Below are 12,519 nucleotides of genomic sequence, written 5' to 3' on the forward strand. Positions count from 1 at the left end.
GGTCCAATGATGTGTACTGTTGAGGATGAAGCTGAGCCCTGTTATGATCAATAAATAGAAGCAAATAGATGCTGCAAGCTATACCTAGCAACAGATGAGTTACAGACAGTAATTGCATAGTGATCTTCCTGATCTGCTTGTTTTACTTCCTCTGTGAATCCCTCATTTTCCTCATGTCTCAGAGATGGGAGGGGTTGAGTGAGTGAGTGACAGGTCTGACAAGGGAGAGGCTCAGAATCAGGCTGTTTACAGCACTCTGCAATCTCTTCGGTCACTTAATACTGCACAGCACTAGCATGGATCTCTCTCTCTCTCTCTCTCTCTCTCTCTCTCTCCCTCTCTCTCTCTCTCTCTCTCTCTCTCTCTCTCTCTGTGTGCTCCTTATCTTCGTTTCTCACTGTTCCCTTCTGTGTATTCTCCATCAATCTTCTCTCTCTCTCACTGGCTGGGAGGAGCAGGTGTAGTCCTGCCTCTCTCTCTCACTCTCTCTCTCTCTCTCTCACACACACACAGATCCTCCCCTGCTTCTCTCTCTCCCTCTCCCGGCATCAGCAACCGCTGCTGCATGCCAGACAGGAGAGCAAGCGGCATCCCATTGCGATGACACTGTCTCAGTCCTGGGACAGAGAGGCATAAACAAACAAATAATTAAGAAGCCTCACATTTGGACTGAATGGCAGTATCGGATAAAGAGAACATGAGGAAGACCTGAGCTCGGGGATTTTTTTTCCTCTCCTCCCTCTCTCTCCTCATTTCTCTCTTTACTGTCTGTCTCTAGCACCCTCCCTTCCCCCTTCCTGCTTCTCTTGCTCCCTCACGCTGCGTTCTCCCTCCCTCCCTCCCTCCCTCTCTCTCTCTCTCTCTCTCTCTCTCTCTCTCTCTCTCTCTCTCTCTCTCTCTCTCTCTCTCTCTCTCTCTCGTTTTCTCAGTGGCGGAATGTAGCGGAGGACTGAGCACACGCTCGTTCACTCCGTGCTGCATGAACAGCAGTGGGACATGGCTCGGATGCTGCTCAAGCAGGAGAACGGATTTATCCTCCCTATGGATTTGATCGCAAACTAAACGCTGACCTTTGTTGGCTTTGCGGTCTTCACCTGCTTGATTTGTAGCTGCTGAATTTGTTATTTTAGTTCCAGCGTGAGGAACAGATTTGGGTTGCTCTTCCCTTCCAATACAGATGGTATCTGTAGGAGGCTTAGCCCTGGGAGGGGGTACTAGGAATCGCGGCTGCTTGTCGGAGGGTCTGACTCTATGGGATATGCAGAGCTGAGTCAGCGAGTGCTAACGGGAGCTTAACAGGAGTCACAGAACGAGACAGTGACCAAGCTGGGGAAAAACGACAGGGAAAAAAACGTGAGCCCTTCTGGAAACTGGCGACTACTCTAAGAAACACCTAAGGAACCGTAAAATTGTGGGATTGTTTCTGACAGGTCAGATCGGTGCCTAATCTAAAAGACAGGATTTGAGGAGTGGTAACACAAGAGTGTGCTGCTGCACCGGGCTCTGCCAAGCGCCTCCTCGCAGACGCATCCGCTCTCTGCATTCCTCCTTTCTCGCTCCACCCCTCCGTCCGGCGTCTCCCCTTTTTTTCCTCTGCCTATTCCATTTGTCCTTGGAACCAGAGTCCTTCTCCAAGTCCATCTACTATCCTCCATCACCTGCTTCTGGAACAGGACTAAAAGGATCGTCCCACGTTGGATTCTGCCAGCCCTGGTTTTTCGACCTCTGGAATTCTACCGTGTGTTTGTGTGTGTGTGTGTGTGTGTGAGAGCTCGAGTGTGTGTGTTTGCATTTGCGGCATTGAGTGTCTGTGCTTTAAGAAGTGATGGTTGTATGTTGTCGGTGAGTATTTGCATCTGAGTGTGTTCTGCTGGGATTTCTTGATTTTTTTTTTCACCCGATGTTCAACGCCATGATCCATGCTTGTCTGATCCTCCTGTGCCTGCTGAGTGCCCGACCCTGGGGTTAACCCTCTCTAAACCCGGGGCAGGATGAGCGAGACTTCTGGAGCTGTGACCACCTCTGGGGTGGTGATCCTGGAGGAGCCAGAGGTTGGTGGGGCTTCTGGGGGACGTCAAGGTGGAGAGCGTGCTGGAGCTTTTAGGTGCGCCTTTTGGCCGAGACAGCAGACTTGGCTGTGTGTAGTTCCCCTCCTGATTGGCTTTGTAGGTCTCGGCCTAAGCCTCATGCTGCTCAAATGGATTGTTGTGGGATCTGTGCAGGACTATGTACCCACAGACCTTGTGGATGCTAAGGGTATTGGCCAGGATCCAATTTTCTTATCTAAGCCAAGTTCTCTACCCAAGGGCCCAGATAGCACCACTTCCTCCACCACCACAACCACCATTATATCCTCAACCATCTCTACTATTACCACAGCAGTAAGGGGAAAAACCCGAACAGCAGCACCTCCTAATGCCAACCCCAGGGATGGAGGTTCCTCTGGCAGCCAAGTGACCCAGAAGACCACTACTACAACAACCTCTGGTGTTGCCTTCCCTGGCCGGACATCCACCTCAAGCCCATCTTCATCCAAACCAACTGTCCTTAATGACTCAACCCGTGAGCACTCAACCACAGAGAGGCCAGCGAACACTCCAGCTCGGACCCATGTCAGCCGCAAGACACGTGAGTTCCACCATCTGTGTATGTTTACTGCTGCTCTGGGGTTAGTTGGGGTTCTTTTGTCAGTGTTGAGTTGTGTATTGTGATTGTTGATTGCTTGGATTATCTCAGGGGGCTCATTTTTATTTGCCAGTCTCATGGAATGGTGATTCCAATCAATTAATTTTAAACTATTATAGTTAAGTGTAGCAACATAAGTAAGTTTTGTACACTTTATTTTCTTGTGGTGTGTGGTTCAAATTATTTCATTGCTCAAACTTTCAGGAAAAAAAGGTGTGCCTGTACAGTAAAATCCCTGCCTGTTAGGATATTAAAGTCAAAGGTCATGTCAGGTATGTTTTGGCATCGCTGGAGCAGAAAGGGTTAAGGGCCTTGTTCAAGGGCCCAACTTTGAAGGCCTTGTGCTGCTGGGATTTTAAGTCCTGCCACTGAGGTCAATAGCCTCGAGCCTTAACCACTGAGCTGCCACTGTTCTCCAACTTTATCCCGTCTGTTATTAAACCTTTTTTTTTTTTTACCTATAAGGCTCTAAAGAACTACCTCATCATTCCTCATCATACCCCATCATTCCCTGATATAATCTTGTTTTCTGTCTCTCTCTCTCTCTCTCTCTCTCTCTCTAGACTGTGAACACTGAGTTCATTTCTGCTTTGCTTACTCATTACAGTAGGGAGGTTTAAAAATGAATTAATCAGAAGCCAGAAGCCAGTTCTGATTAAGCTATAAAGTGGATCCAGATGAATACATTATATATGTTTTGACTGATCACAGCACTTAGGTTGTAAGAACTGTGTTTTTGACTCTTAACATCTTTTTTTTTTTTTTACAAGAATTATATAGACAGTAATGCTACAGTACAGTGAATGTTCTGGCTTCTCTGAGTGATTAATTTGCACAGTTTGCCTGTATGAGAAAACATTTGGAGACCGAACACGTGGTCCTATTTGAACAGTAATCTAGTATCTGTTTATTCCTTTCTATAGCTGCCAGGTGCCATATTGCTCTTTTTTGTGCATATTTGATTACATATTTATATTAGACACAGTGATTTGTGGGGTCCAAGAACCTTTAACAAGTATTGTCCCCCACTGGCTGGGTTCCTGCCAACTTTCACAGATCAATATTATGATATTAATAATGAGTAAAATGAACTTAATGCTACGGTTTTGTGATAGATGACTTCTGTGCCATCTTACTGCTGAAACTGGCTGATGTCAGTCATGCTTTTCTATTAACTGATTAAACCAGCCCAATAACAGACTAACATTTCATATAACATGACTTGATCGGACAATCAGTTATAGAGAAGCATGTATTTGAGTCCCCAGTTGAGATAAATAGATCAAAATTGGTGGAATACCTCAAAGTAATGTATTATACATGCCTAGCAAATTTGGTTCAAGTATGCAGAAGCATTGCAGAGATATAGCCTAAGATGAAAGCATTTCTGTTGCACAATTTCCGTTAATCTTCCAAGACGTCCATAAACTGTCCGATCGCGTAACCGTTCAAATACATTGTTTCTCCTCAGATGACAACAAAATCACAGCCTGACATTTTATAATGCAAGAGCATCTGTAGAAGCTGGCAAGAACTGCCATCCATCGTTGTTCAATCATGTAAATAATCTCATTTTAAAGGATTATGCCAAATACCTGGTTGGTTTTCTTATAGAATTTGGATTACAGTAAATCTGTGGATGCCTTCCAGGGACCGGTCTAACAATACCTAGGAACGCAGTCACGTACCTCACTTGTCATATCTCACACGTATTCATATTCGCCGGCTTGTGCTGCACTGGGGTTTGACATCAATCATCTCATTTAACATCTTTGCATATAGTTAACCCAAGACCGTGGGACGTGAAAGCTGAATTCGAACGATTCAGAGACCTTACGCTTGGATGTTATCGCTCTCCTGATGCAGCTAAAAGGATCTCCTTTGGTGCTCAGTCTTGAATATTTGATCTGAGTGTCTCACTCTGGCTGAGCGTGATTCACTGGCACTCTGTGAGATTACTTTGCTCTGCCTGTGCTTGATCTAGATTAATTTACCATCACTCCTGAGATAGGGCAAAAAATGCAGCAGTCCAATAAAATTTAATATACTGCCACGTTTGCTTTAGGATCTCAGCTGAGAAACGAAGGGCCCTACTTTGCAAACCTTGTCAACATCAAATGGTGTAATTGTTTATAAAATCCACTTCTTATGATGTAAGATGTATGCTGAAAGCTGATTGGTATATCTGATATCTGCTATAATCTTCAACTAACCATAACAAACCAATTCTGACAAGTGGGTTTCAAGTTGTAGCATCCCCATTTCAGATGTGCATCAACATTGGTAGATTACTTCAAACTTGTATATTATAGATGTCTACCAAGCCATTAATAGTTCATTTTTTTTAAAAAACCTTGGCTATATCTTAAAGGAGTAGGAAAACTCTGGTTTCACTCTGAATAGAAAGTGAAGAAATGTGTTATTATTATATATAATAAAATGTTATATATTTTATAATAATATTTAATATATTAGAAATAATGTATATATTTGATATTGTTTTCTTATTCTTTTTTATATATTCCATATATATTCCAAAAATCAACATAAAGTATAAAAATATTTAACATTTTATATTCTATCATTTTTATTTTCCTATCATTTTTTTTACCTAATTATTTTGAAAATTAAGCATTATAATATTATGTTACTAACGCCTTTCAGCATTCAAGTTCTTGGGTTATGCATCAACCTTTAATGTGCATACGTATTTATTATTAAATGTCGTAAATCATTTATTAATATGAAATACGGCTACAAAATAGTCTTTACTTTCGGATTAAGTCCATGTAAACTTTATAAACCATTAGTACAGGGAGTATAAGGAGACTTTATTAACATCCTTTGTACGTTGCATTTGGTTCTTGATGTGTTCTGGATAAACGGCTCGTTATGATGAAATATATGGATATATTATGAATCGTCCGTAGTTTAGGTTTGTATATGAATGAATATTTCTTCAGTAAGTCACCATTGTGATATCACAAAAGGTATAAATCGCATCACCAGCCCCACAAACCTCTACCAGGAAAAGCTAGACTTCCTGATTAATGCAGAAGCTCCAGTTGGTAAACGCCCACACCCTCTAGCTCGGTATCAAATTTGCATTTTGTAAGCAAACGAGACTTAAGGTCATGACAGAGCTGCTCGCCTTTTTACTTGGAAAATGGTTTTCTTGATCCATATGCTTTGTTTTTCTTTCTTTTTTTTTTAGTCTTTATTCACTTCCTTGGAAGAAATGCAAAGACAAAATCACATGGGAAAATGGTACGGGTGGATCAATAACCTTAAGTGTGGTGTGTGTTTGTGTTTTTGAGCTAATGCATAATATGTGCAGCTGTTTATTAATGACCCATGAACCATGACAGTACAGTTCCAGCTGTTCCTTATTCACTAGCGCTCTCTTAATGCTAGACTAGCTGCTCTGTAAGAAGCCGGGGGTGTACATACAGCACATAGACATACGTGAGTCAATTAGTTTTCCTATAACAGCATGCCCAGATGTGTCGTATTCCTCTTCGTCTCTTTCTCTTGAGGTTAATAAGCCAAGAACAATTCTAGCTTGTTGCAGAGAAACTGCGAAGCTCTCTTTCCTGATGGCAGAAAATGTAATTAGCACTTGACCTTTGACTGAGACCAAGCGGTGACAATGGAGAAAAGAAAAAAAAAAAACATCTTATCGAAATCCTGACCATATCATTGTGAATGAGCTCTTAGTATGGAAAAGATAACATTGGTGTCGACATCTTCTGACCAATCAGCTTCGAGAATTCAACATAGACAGATAGATAGATAGATAGATAGATAGATAGATAGATAGATAGATAGATAGATAGATAGATAGATATTAGGTTATTGGGATATATTATATAGGGATGAATTTTAAACTTATAATTCATATCATGAATTTATATATTTCTGTAAAAATGCTTTGTGGTGATGTTTATGGTTAAAAGTGGTATAGAAGTAAAATTGAATAGAATTTTAGAACGTAAACACATACAAGCACTTGTACCATTCCTGGACATTATTTTCTCTATTATAAATCATGTGATTTGTCCAGTTAGATCATTCATCACGGATCTCATGACGACGTTTGAGCCATCTTCCACGCCTCCTACTTAAAGTCATGAGAGGCTTCGTAATTAGCAAAGAAGGCGGAAAAGCGCTAATCTGACCAAGCCGTGACCTGCCCCAACTCAATCTGAGTCAGACGGTTAGAAAGGACTTCATCTGAACTCCATTGATCAGAGCACTTATCCTATACCATCAGCTATAGAATCGAATCCGGTCACCGTATCATCAACCCGGAGAAGTGCGACTGAATCGTCTTTTCCTTTTCAGAGATGAGTGCTGTGTTAATGGCCATCGATTTTTTTTCCTCTCGTTGCATAACCTAAGCATGACAAGCTCCTCTTTCTTACCGGTTGATCAATCTCAGCTACTGACCGTTATCCATTAACCGTGCCTTTTTTCATTCCTAACACGTTGTGATTAGTTATTTATCCTCCGCCATCTTGAAATTTCATCCTAAAAGCAGCGACTGCTTTGTCCCACCCATGTTCGCTTCTGTATAATGGTGGCTACACAGGCAAAAAAACCCAACTCCAGCTCCATTAGAGCACGTTTTCACGACAAGAGCGTCTCAATAAAACTTAATGTCACCTTGATTTATCCTTATGAGACGTCCCGGAGAGGGAAGCAGCCCTTAAAATATTAATGACGAGAAAGAGAAACATATTCAATATGTAGAGGATGACTTGAATAATTGACGAAGGCAGGCACTGACGAATTATCCGGAGGAGGAGGAAGGGAGGGGGAAAAATGTCTGATCCCTTTCAACACAGTGCGAATAAAAGAGCAGAAAGGAATGATCGAGAACATTCCGGGTCACTTGGAAAGGAGGATTCTCCTGAAGAATCCTGCCGAGGTTTTTCCCAAAGCTCCCCGAATTTGGAAACGATGGAAGGTTACAAAGTGGCTTAACGCTCTGCTCGTTTCCTCCAGTCAGAGTCGCTTTGATAAAGAATTCGGCTTAAATTAATGAAGATTTGTGTGCCAGAGAGCGCTAAAGTGCTCAGGATGAGCTCTGGGGATGTTTGAACTGCTGCGTTTTATTGAAATTTTCATACTGAGACTTTCTTCAACCTCATTTTACCCTCTGTGACCAAACGACTGGCTAATATCCTCCTTCCAACGAATCAGCGTGATTACGAAAGCTTATTGTCGTGTCCGGTTATCCGTTGACTTTTAATATACCTCATGAGTTGTAGTTTTGGAGTTTATGAGTAATAATAGCAGAAACGCTGGATGAAATAATATTCCAGGACAGCCTTTTTACTTTCTTCTGCTCCTTCGAGCTGGAAACATGACTCTCTTGCATCTTAAGAGCAATTTTGATAAATGAAACGCTTCTGATCGTGTTTGCGAAGGAACAAATGCGCTCCTCGGGAGCTTGAATTAACGGCTGTTTAAGATACCACGACAGAAGATGCATGTGCTGTTTAAAATAAAACAACGAGCAATTTATTTGCCACGCCTCGAGGCGACCAGAAGCGGACTGAGCTTCGTCTTCATTAGCCCAGGTTTCGTTTCTGGTTCCAGCGATCGGGCGTCGAGATCAATCATATCGAAGACCATCATCATCACAGGCGGCGCTTTATAATAGAGATTTCATTCCTGTTCGTTTTTCAGTACTGCACAAGAGCTCGATTACAACGTCCCTTAAATCTGAATTCAACTTGACTTTACCGCATGCCTCGGGTCCGGGTGCACATTGTTATGTCACACTTGTGGGGGGAAAAGGGAAGGGGGAAAATTCATCAAAACCTAATGAATCTTTATGGATTAGCATCAGATTAGCTTGTAGTCTGGACATGTCAAACATTAATCCAGGAAGTGACACAGTTTCCTGTGTTCTTTAATTTTATGGCATATTATGATGTAGCTACTTGGAAAAAGAGCTGACCTACATGATGAACAAATAGCTATAAACTTTCCCGGGCTTTATATATGGAGCTTGGCCAATCAGAGACCTCCATACATAAAGCTGGACTTTTGTTGTTTTGTCTGCAGACTCCTCCTGTCGATTGTCATCTCCTTCACGTCTTCTCATTAGTGTCAGATGTTTGTAATTTAATTTGTAATCTAACCCTAGATGGTGAATTGGTGTTATACAAAAAAAACCCCACCATTGCACCATAGCATGCAAAAAAACCCCACTCCACAACGAACAAAAACAAGCTAAAAAAAACACAACAAGTAAAAAAAAACATCACAACAAGCAAAAACACCCCAAGGCAAACAAAAAAACTCATAGCAAGTGTAAATGCCTTAGCAGCAATCAAAAATATTGCCCCACAGCAAGTGAAAACACCCAACAATAAGCAAAAAAACACCCCACAGCAAACAAACACAAAAAAATCCGCCCCACATAAAGCAAAAACACCCCACAGCAAGTGAAAAAAAAAGCCCCATGGCAAGCAAAAACACCCCACAGCAAGTGAAAAAAAAAGCCCCATGGCAAGCAAAAACACCCCACAGCAAGTGAAAAAAAAAGCCCCATGGCAAGCAAAAACACCCCACAGCAAGTGAAAAAAAAGCCCCATGGCAAGCAAAAACACCCCACAGCAAGTGAAAAAAAGCCCCATGGCAAGCAAAAACACCCCACAGCAAGTGAAAAAAGCCCCATGGCAAGCAAAAACACCCCACATAAAGCAAAAACACCCCACAGCAAGTGAAAAAAAAGCCCCATGGCAAGCAAAAACACCCCACAGCAAGTGAAAAAAAAGCCCCATGGCAAGCAAAAACACCCCACAGCAAGTGAAAAAGCCCCATGGCAAGCAAAAACACCCCACATAAGCAAAAACACCCCCACAGCAAGTGAAAAAAAAAAGCCCCATGGCAAGCAAAAACACCCCACAGCAAGTGAAAAAAAAAGCCCCATGGCAAGCAAAAACACCCCATAGCAAGTGAAAAAAAAAGCCCCATGGCAAGCAAAAACACCCCATAGCAAGTGAAAAAAAAAGCCCCATGGCAAGCAAAAACACCCCACAGCAAGTGAAAAAAGCCCCATGGCAAGCAAAAACACCCCACAGCAAGTGAAAAAGCCCCATGGCAAGCAAAAACACCCCACATAAAGCAAAAACACCCCCACAGCAAGTGAAAAAAAAGCCCCATGGCAAGCAAAAACACCCCACAGCAAGTGAAAAAAAAGCCCCATGGCAAGCAAAAACACCCCACAGCAAGTGAAAAAGCCCCATGGCAAGCAAAAACACCCCACATAAAGCAAAAACACCCCCACAGCAAGTGAAAAAAAAAAGCCCCATGGCAAGCAAAAACACCCCACAGCAAGTGAAAAAAAAAGCCCCATGGCAAGCAAAAACACCCCATAGCAAGTGAAAAAAAAAGCCCCATGGCAAGCAAAAACACCCCATAGCAAGTGAAAAAAAAAGCCCCATGGCAAGCAAAAACACCCCACAGCAAGTGAAAAAAAAGCCCCATGGCAAGCAAAAACACCCCACAGCAAGTGAAAAAAAGCCCCATGGCAAGCAAAAACACCCCACAGCAAGTGAAAAAAAAGCCCCATGGCAAGCAAAAACACCCCACAGCAAGTGAAAAAAAAAGCCCCATGGCAAGCAAAAACACCCCACAGCAAGTGAAAAAAAAAGCCCCATGGCAAGCAAAAACACCCCACAGCAAGTGAAAAAGCCCCATGGCAAGCAAAAACACCCACATAAAGCAAAAACACCCCCACAGCAAGTGAAAAAAAAGCCCCATAGCAAGCAGAAACACCCCACACCAAGTGAAAAAAAAGCCCCATGGCAACCAAAAACAACCCACAGCAAGTGAAAAAAAGCCCCATGGCAAGCAAAAACACCCCACATAAAGCAAAAACACCCCCACAGCAAGTGAAAAAAAAAAGCCCCATGGCAAGCAAAAACACCCCACAGCAAGTGAAAAAAAAGCCCCATGGCAAGCAAAAACACCCCACAGCAAGTGAAAAAGCCCCATGGCAAGCAAAAACACCCCACATAAAGCAAAAACACCCCCACAGCAAGTGAAAAAAAAAAGCCCCATGGCAAGCAAAAACACCCCACAGCAAGTGAAAAAAAAAAGCCCCATGGCAAGCAAAAACACCCCATAGCAAGTGAAAAAAAAAGCCCCATGGCAAGCAAAAACACCCCCACAGCAAGTGAAAAAAAAAAGCCCCATGGCAAGCAAAAACACCCCCACAGCAAGTGAAAAAAAAAAGCCCCATGGCAAGCAAAAACACCCCATAGCAAGTGAAAAAAAAAGCCCCATGGCAAGCAAAAACACCCCCACAGCAAGTGAAAAAAAAAAGCCCCATGGCAAGCAAAAACACCCCATAGCAAGTGAAAAAAAAAGCCCCATGGCAAGCAAAAACACCCCACATAAATAACACCCCACAGCAAGTGAAAAAAAAGCCCCATGGCAAGCAAAAACACCCCACAGCAAGTGAAAAAAAAGCCCCATGGCAAGCAAAAACACCCCACAGCAAGTGAAAAAAAGCCCCATGGCAAGCAAAAACACCCCACATAAAGCAAAAACACCCCACAGCAAGTGAAAACACCCCATGGCAAGCAAAAACACCCCACAGCAAGTGAAAAAAAAGCCCCATGGCAAGCAAAAACACCCCACAGCAAGTGAAAAAGCCCCATGGCAAGCAAAAACACCGCACATAAAGCAAAAACACCCCACAGCAAGTGAAAAAAAAGCCCCATGGCAAGTAAAAACACCCCACAGCAAGTGAAAAAAAAGCCCCATGGCAAGCAAAAACACCCCATAGCAAGTGAAAAAAAAGCCCCATGGCAAGCAAAAACACCCCACATAAAGCAAAAACACCCCACAGCAAGTGAAAAAAAAGCCCCATGGCAAGCAAAAACACCCCACAGCAAGTGAAAAAAAGCCCCATGGCAAGCAAAAACACCCCACATAAAGCAAAAACACCCCACAGCAAGTGAAAAAAAAGCCCCATGGCAAGCAAAAACACCCCACAGCAAGTGAAAAAAAAGCCCCATGGCAAGCAAAAACACCCCACATGGCAAGCAAAAACACCCCACAGCAAGTGAAAAAAAGCCCCATGGCAAGCAAAAACACCCCACAGCAAGTGAAAAAAAGCCCCATGGCAAGCAAAAACACCCCACATAAATAAAAAAAAACCCACAGCAAGTGAAAAAAAAGCCCCATGGCAAGCAAAAACACCCCACAGCAAGTGAAAAAAAAGCCCCATGGCAAGCAAAAACACCCCAGAGCAAGTGAAAAAAAAGCCCCATGGCAAGCAAAAACACCGCACATAAAGCAAAAATACCCCACAGCAAGTGAAAAAAGCCCCATGGCAAGCAAAAACACCCCACAGCAAGTGAAAAAAAAGCCCCATGGCAAGCAAAAACACCCCACAGCAAGTGAAAAAAAGCCCCATGGCAAGCAAAAACACCCCACATAAAGCAAAAACACCCCACAGCAAGTGAAAAAAAAGCCCCATGGCAAGCAAAAACACCCCACAGCAAGTGAAAAAAAAGCCCCATGGCAAGCAAAAACACCCCACATAAAGCAAAAACACCCCACAGCAAGTGAAAAAAAAGCCCCATGGCAAGCAAAAACACCCCACAGCAAGTGAAAAAAAAGCCCCATGGCAAGCAAAAACACCCCACATAAAGCAAAAACACCCCACAGCAAGTGAAAAAAAAGCCCCATGGCAAGCAAAAACACCCCACAGCAAGTGAAAAAAAAGCCCCATGGCAAGCAAAAACACCCCACAGCAAGTGAAAAAAAGCCCCATGGCAAGCAAAAACACCCCACATAAAGCAAAAA

General features: G+C 42.9%; 1 protein-coding gene across 1 annotated transcript in view; it reads left to right on the forward strand.

Moving 5' to 3' along the window:
- The first annotated feature begins 909 nt into the window (after positions 1 to 909).
- Positions 910 to 12,519, forward strand: part of LOC131351235 (pro-neuregulin-3, membrane-bound isoform) — a 305,849-nt gene continuing 294,239 nt past the window's right edge. The window contains exon 1 of the mRNA XM_058386559.1: positions 910 to 2,628. Within this exon, the coding sequence (XP_058242542.1) occupies positions 1,992 to 2,628 (637 nt within the window). The 5' untranslated portion in view covers positions 910 to 1,991. The remainder of the gene's footprint in view (positions 2,629 to 12,519) is intronic.

Source organism: Hemibagrus wyckioides, linkage group LG03 (assembly GCF_019097595.1).
Source record: "Hemibagrus wyckioides isolate EC202008001 linkage group LG03, SWU_Hwy_1.0, whole genome shotgun sequence".
NCBI lineage: Eukaryota > Metazoa > Chordata > Actinopteri > Siluriformes > Bagridae > Hemibagrus > Hemibagrus wyckioides.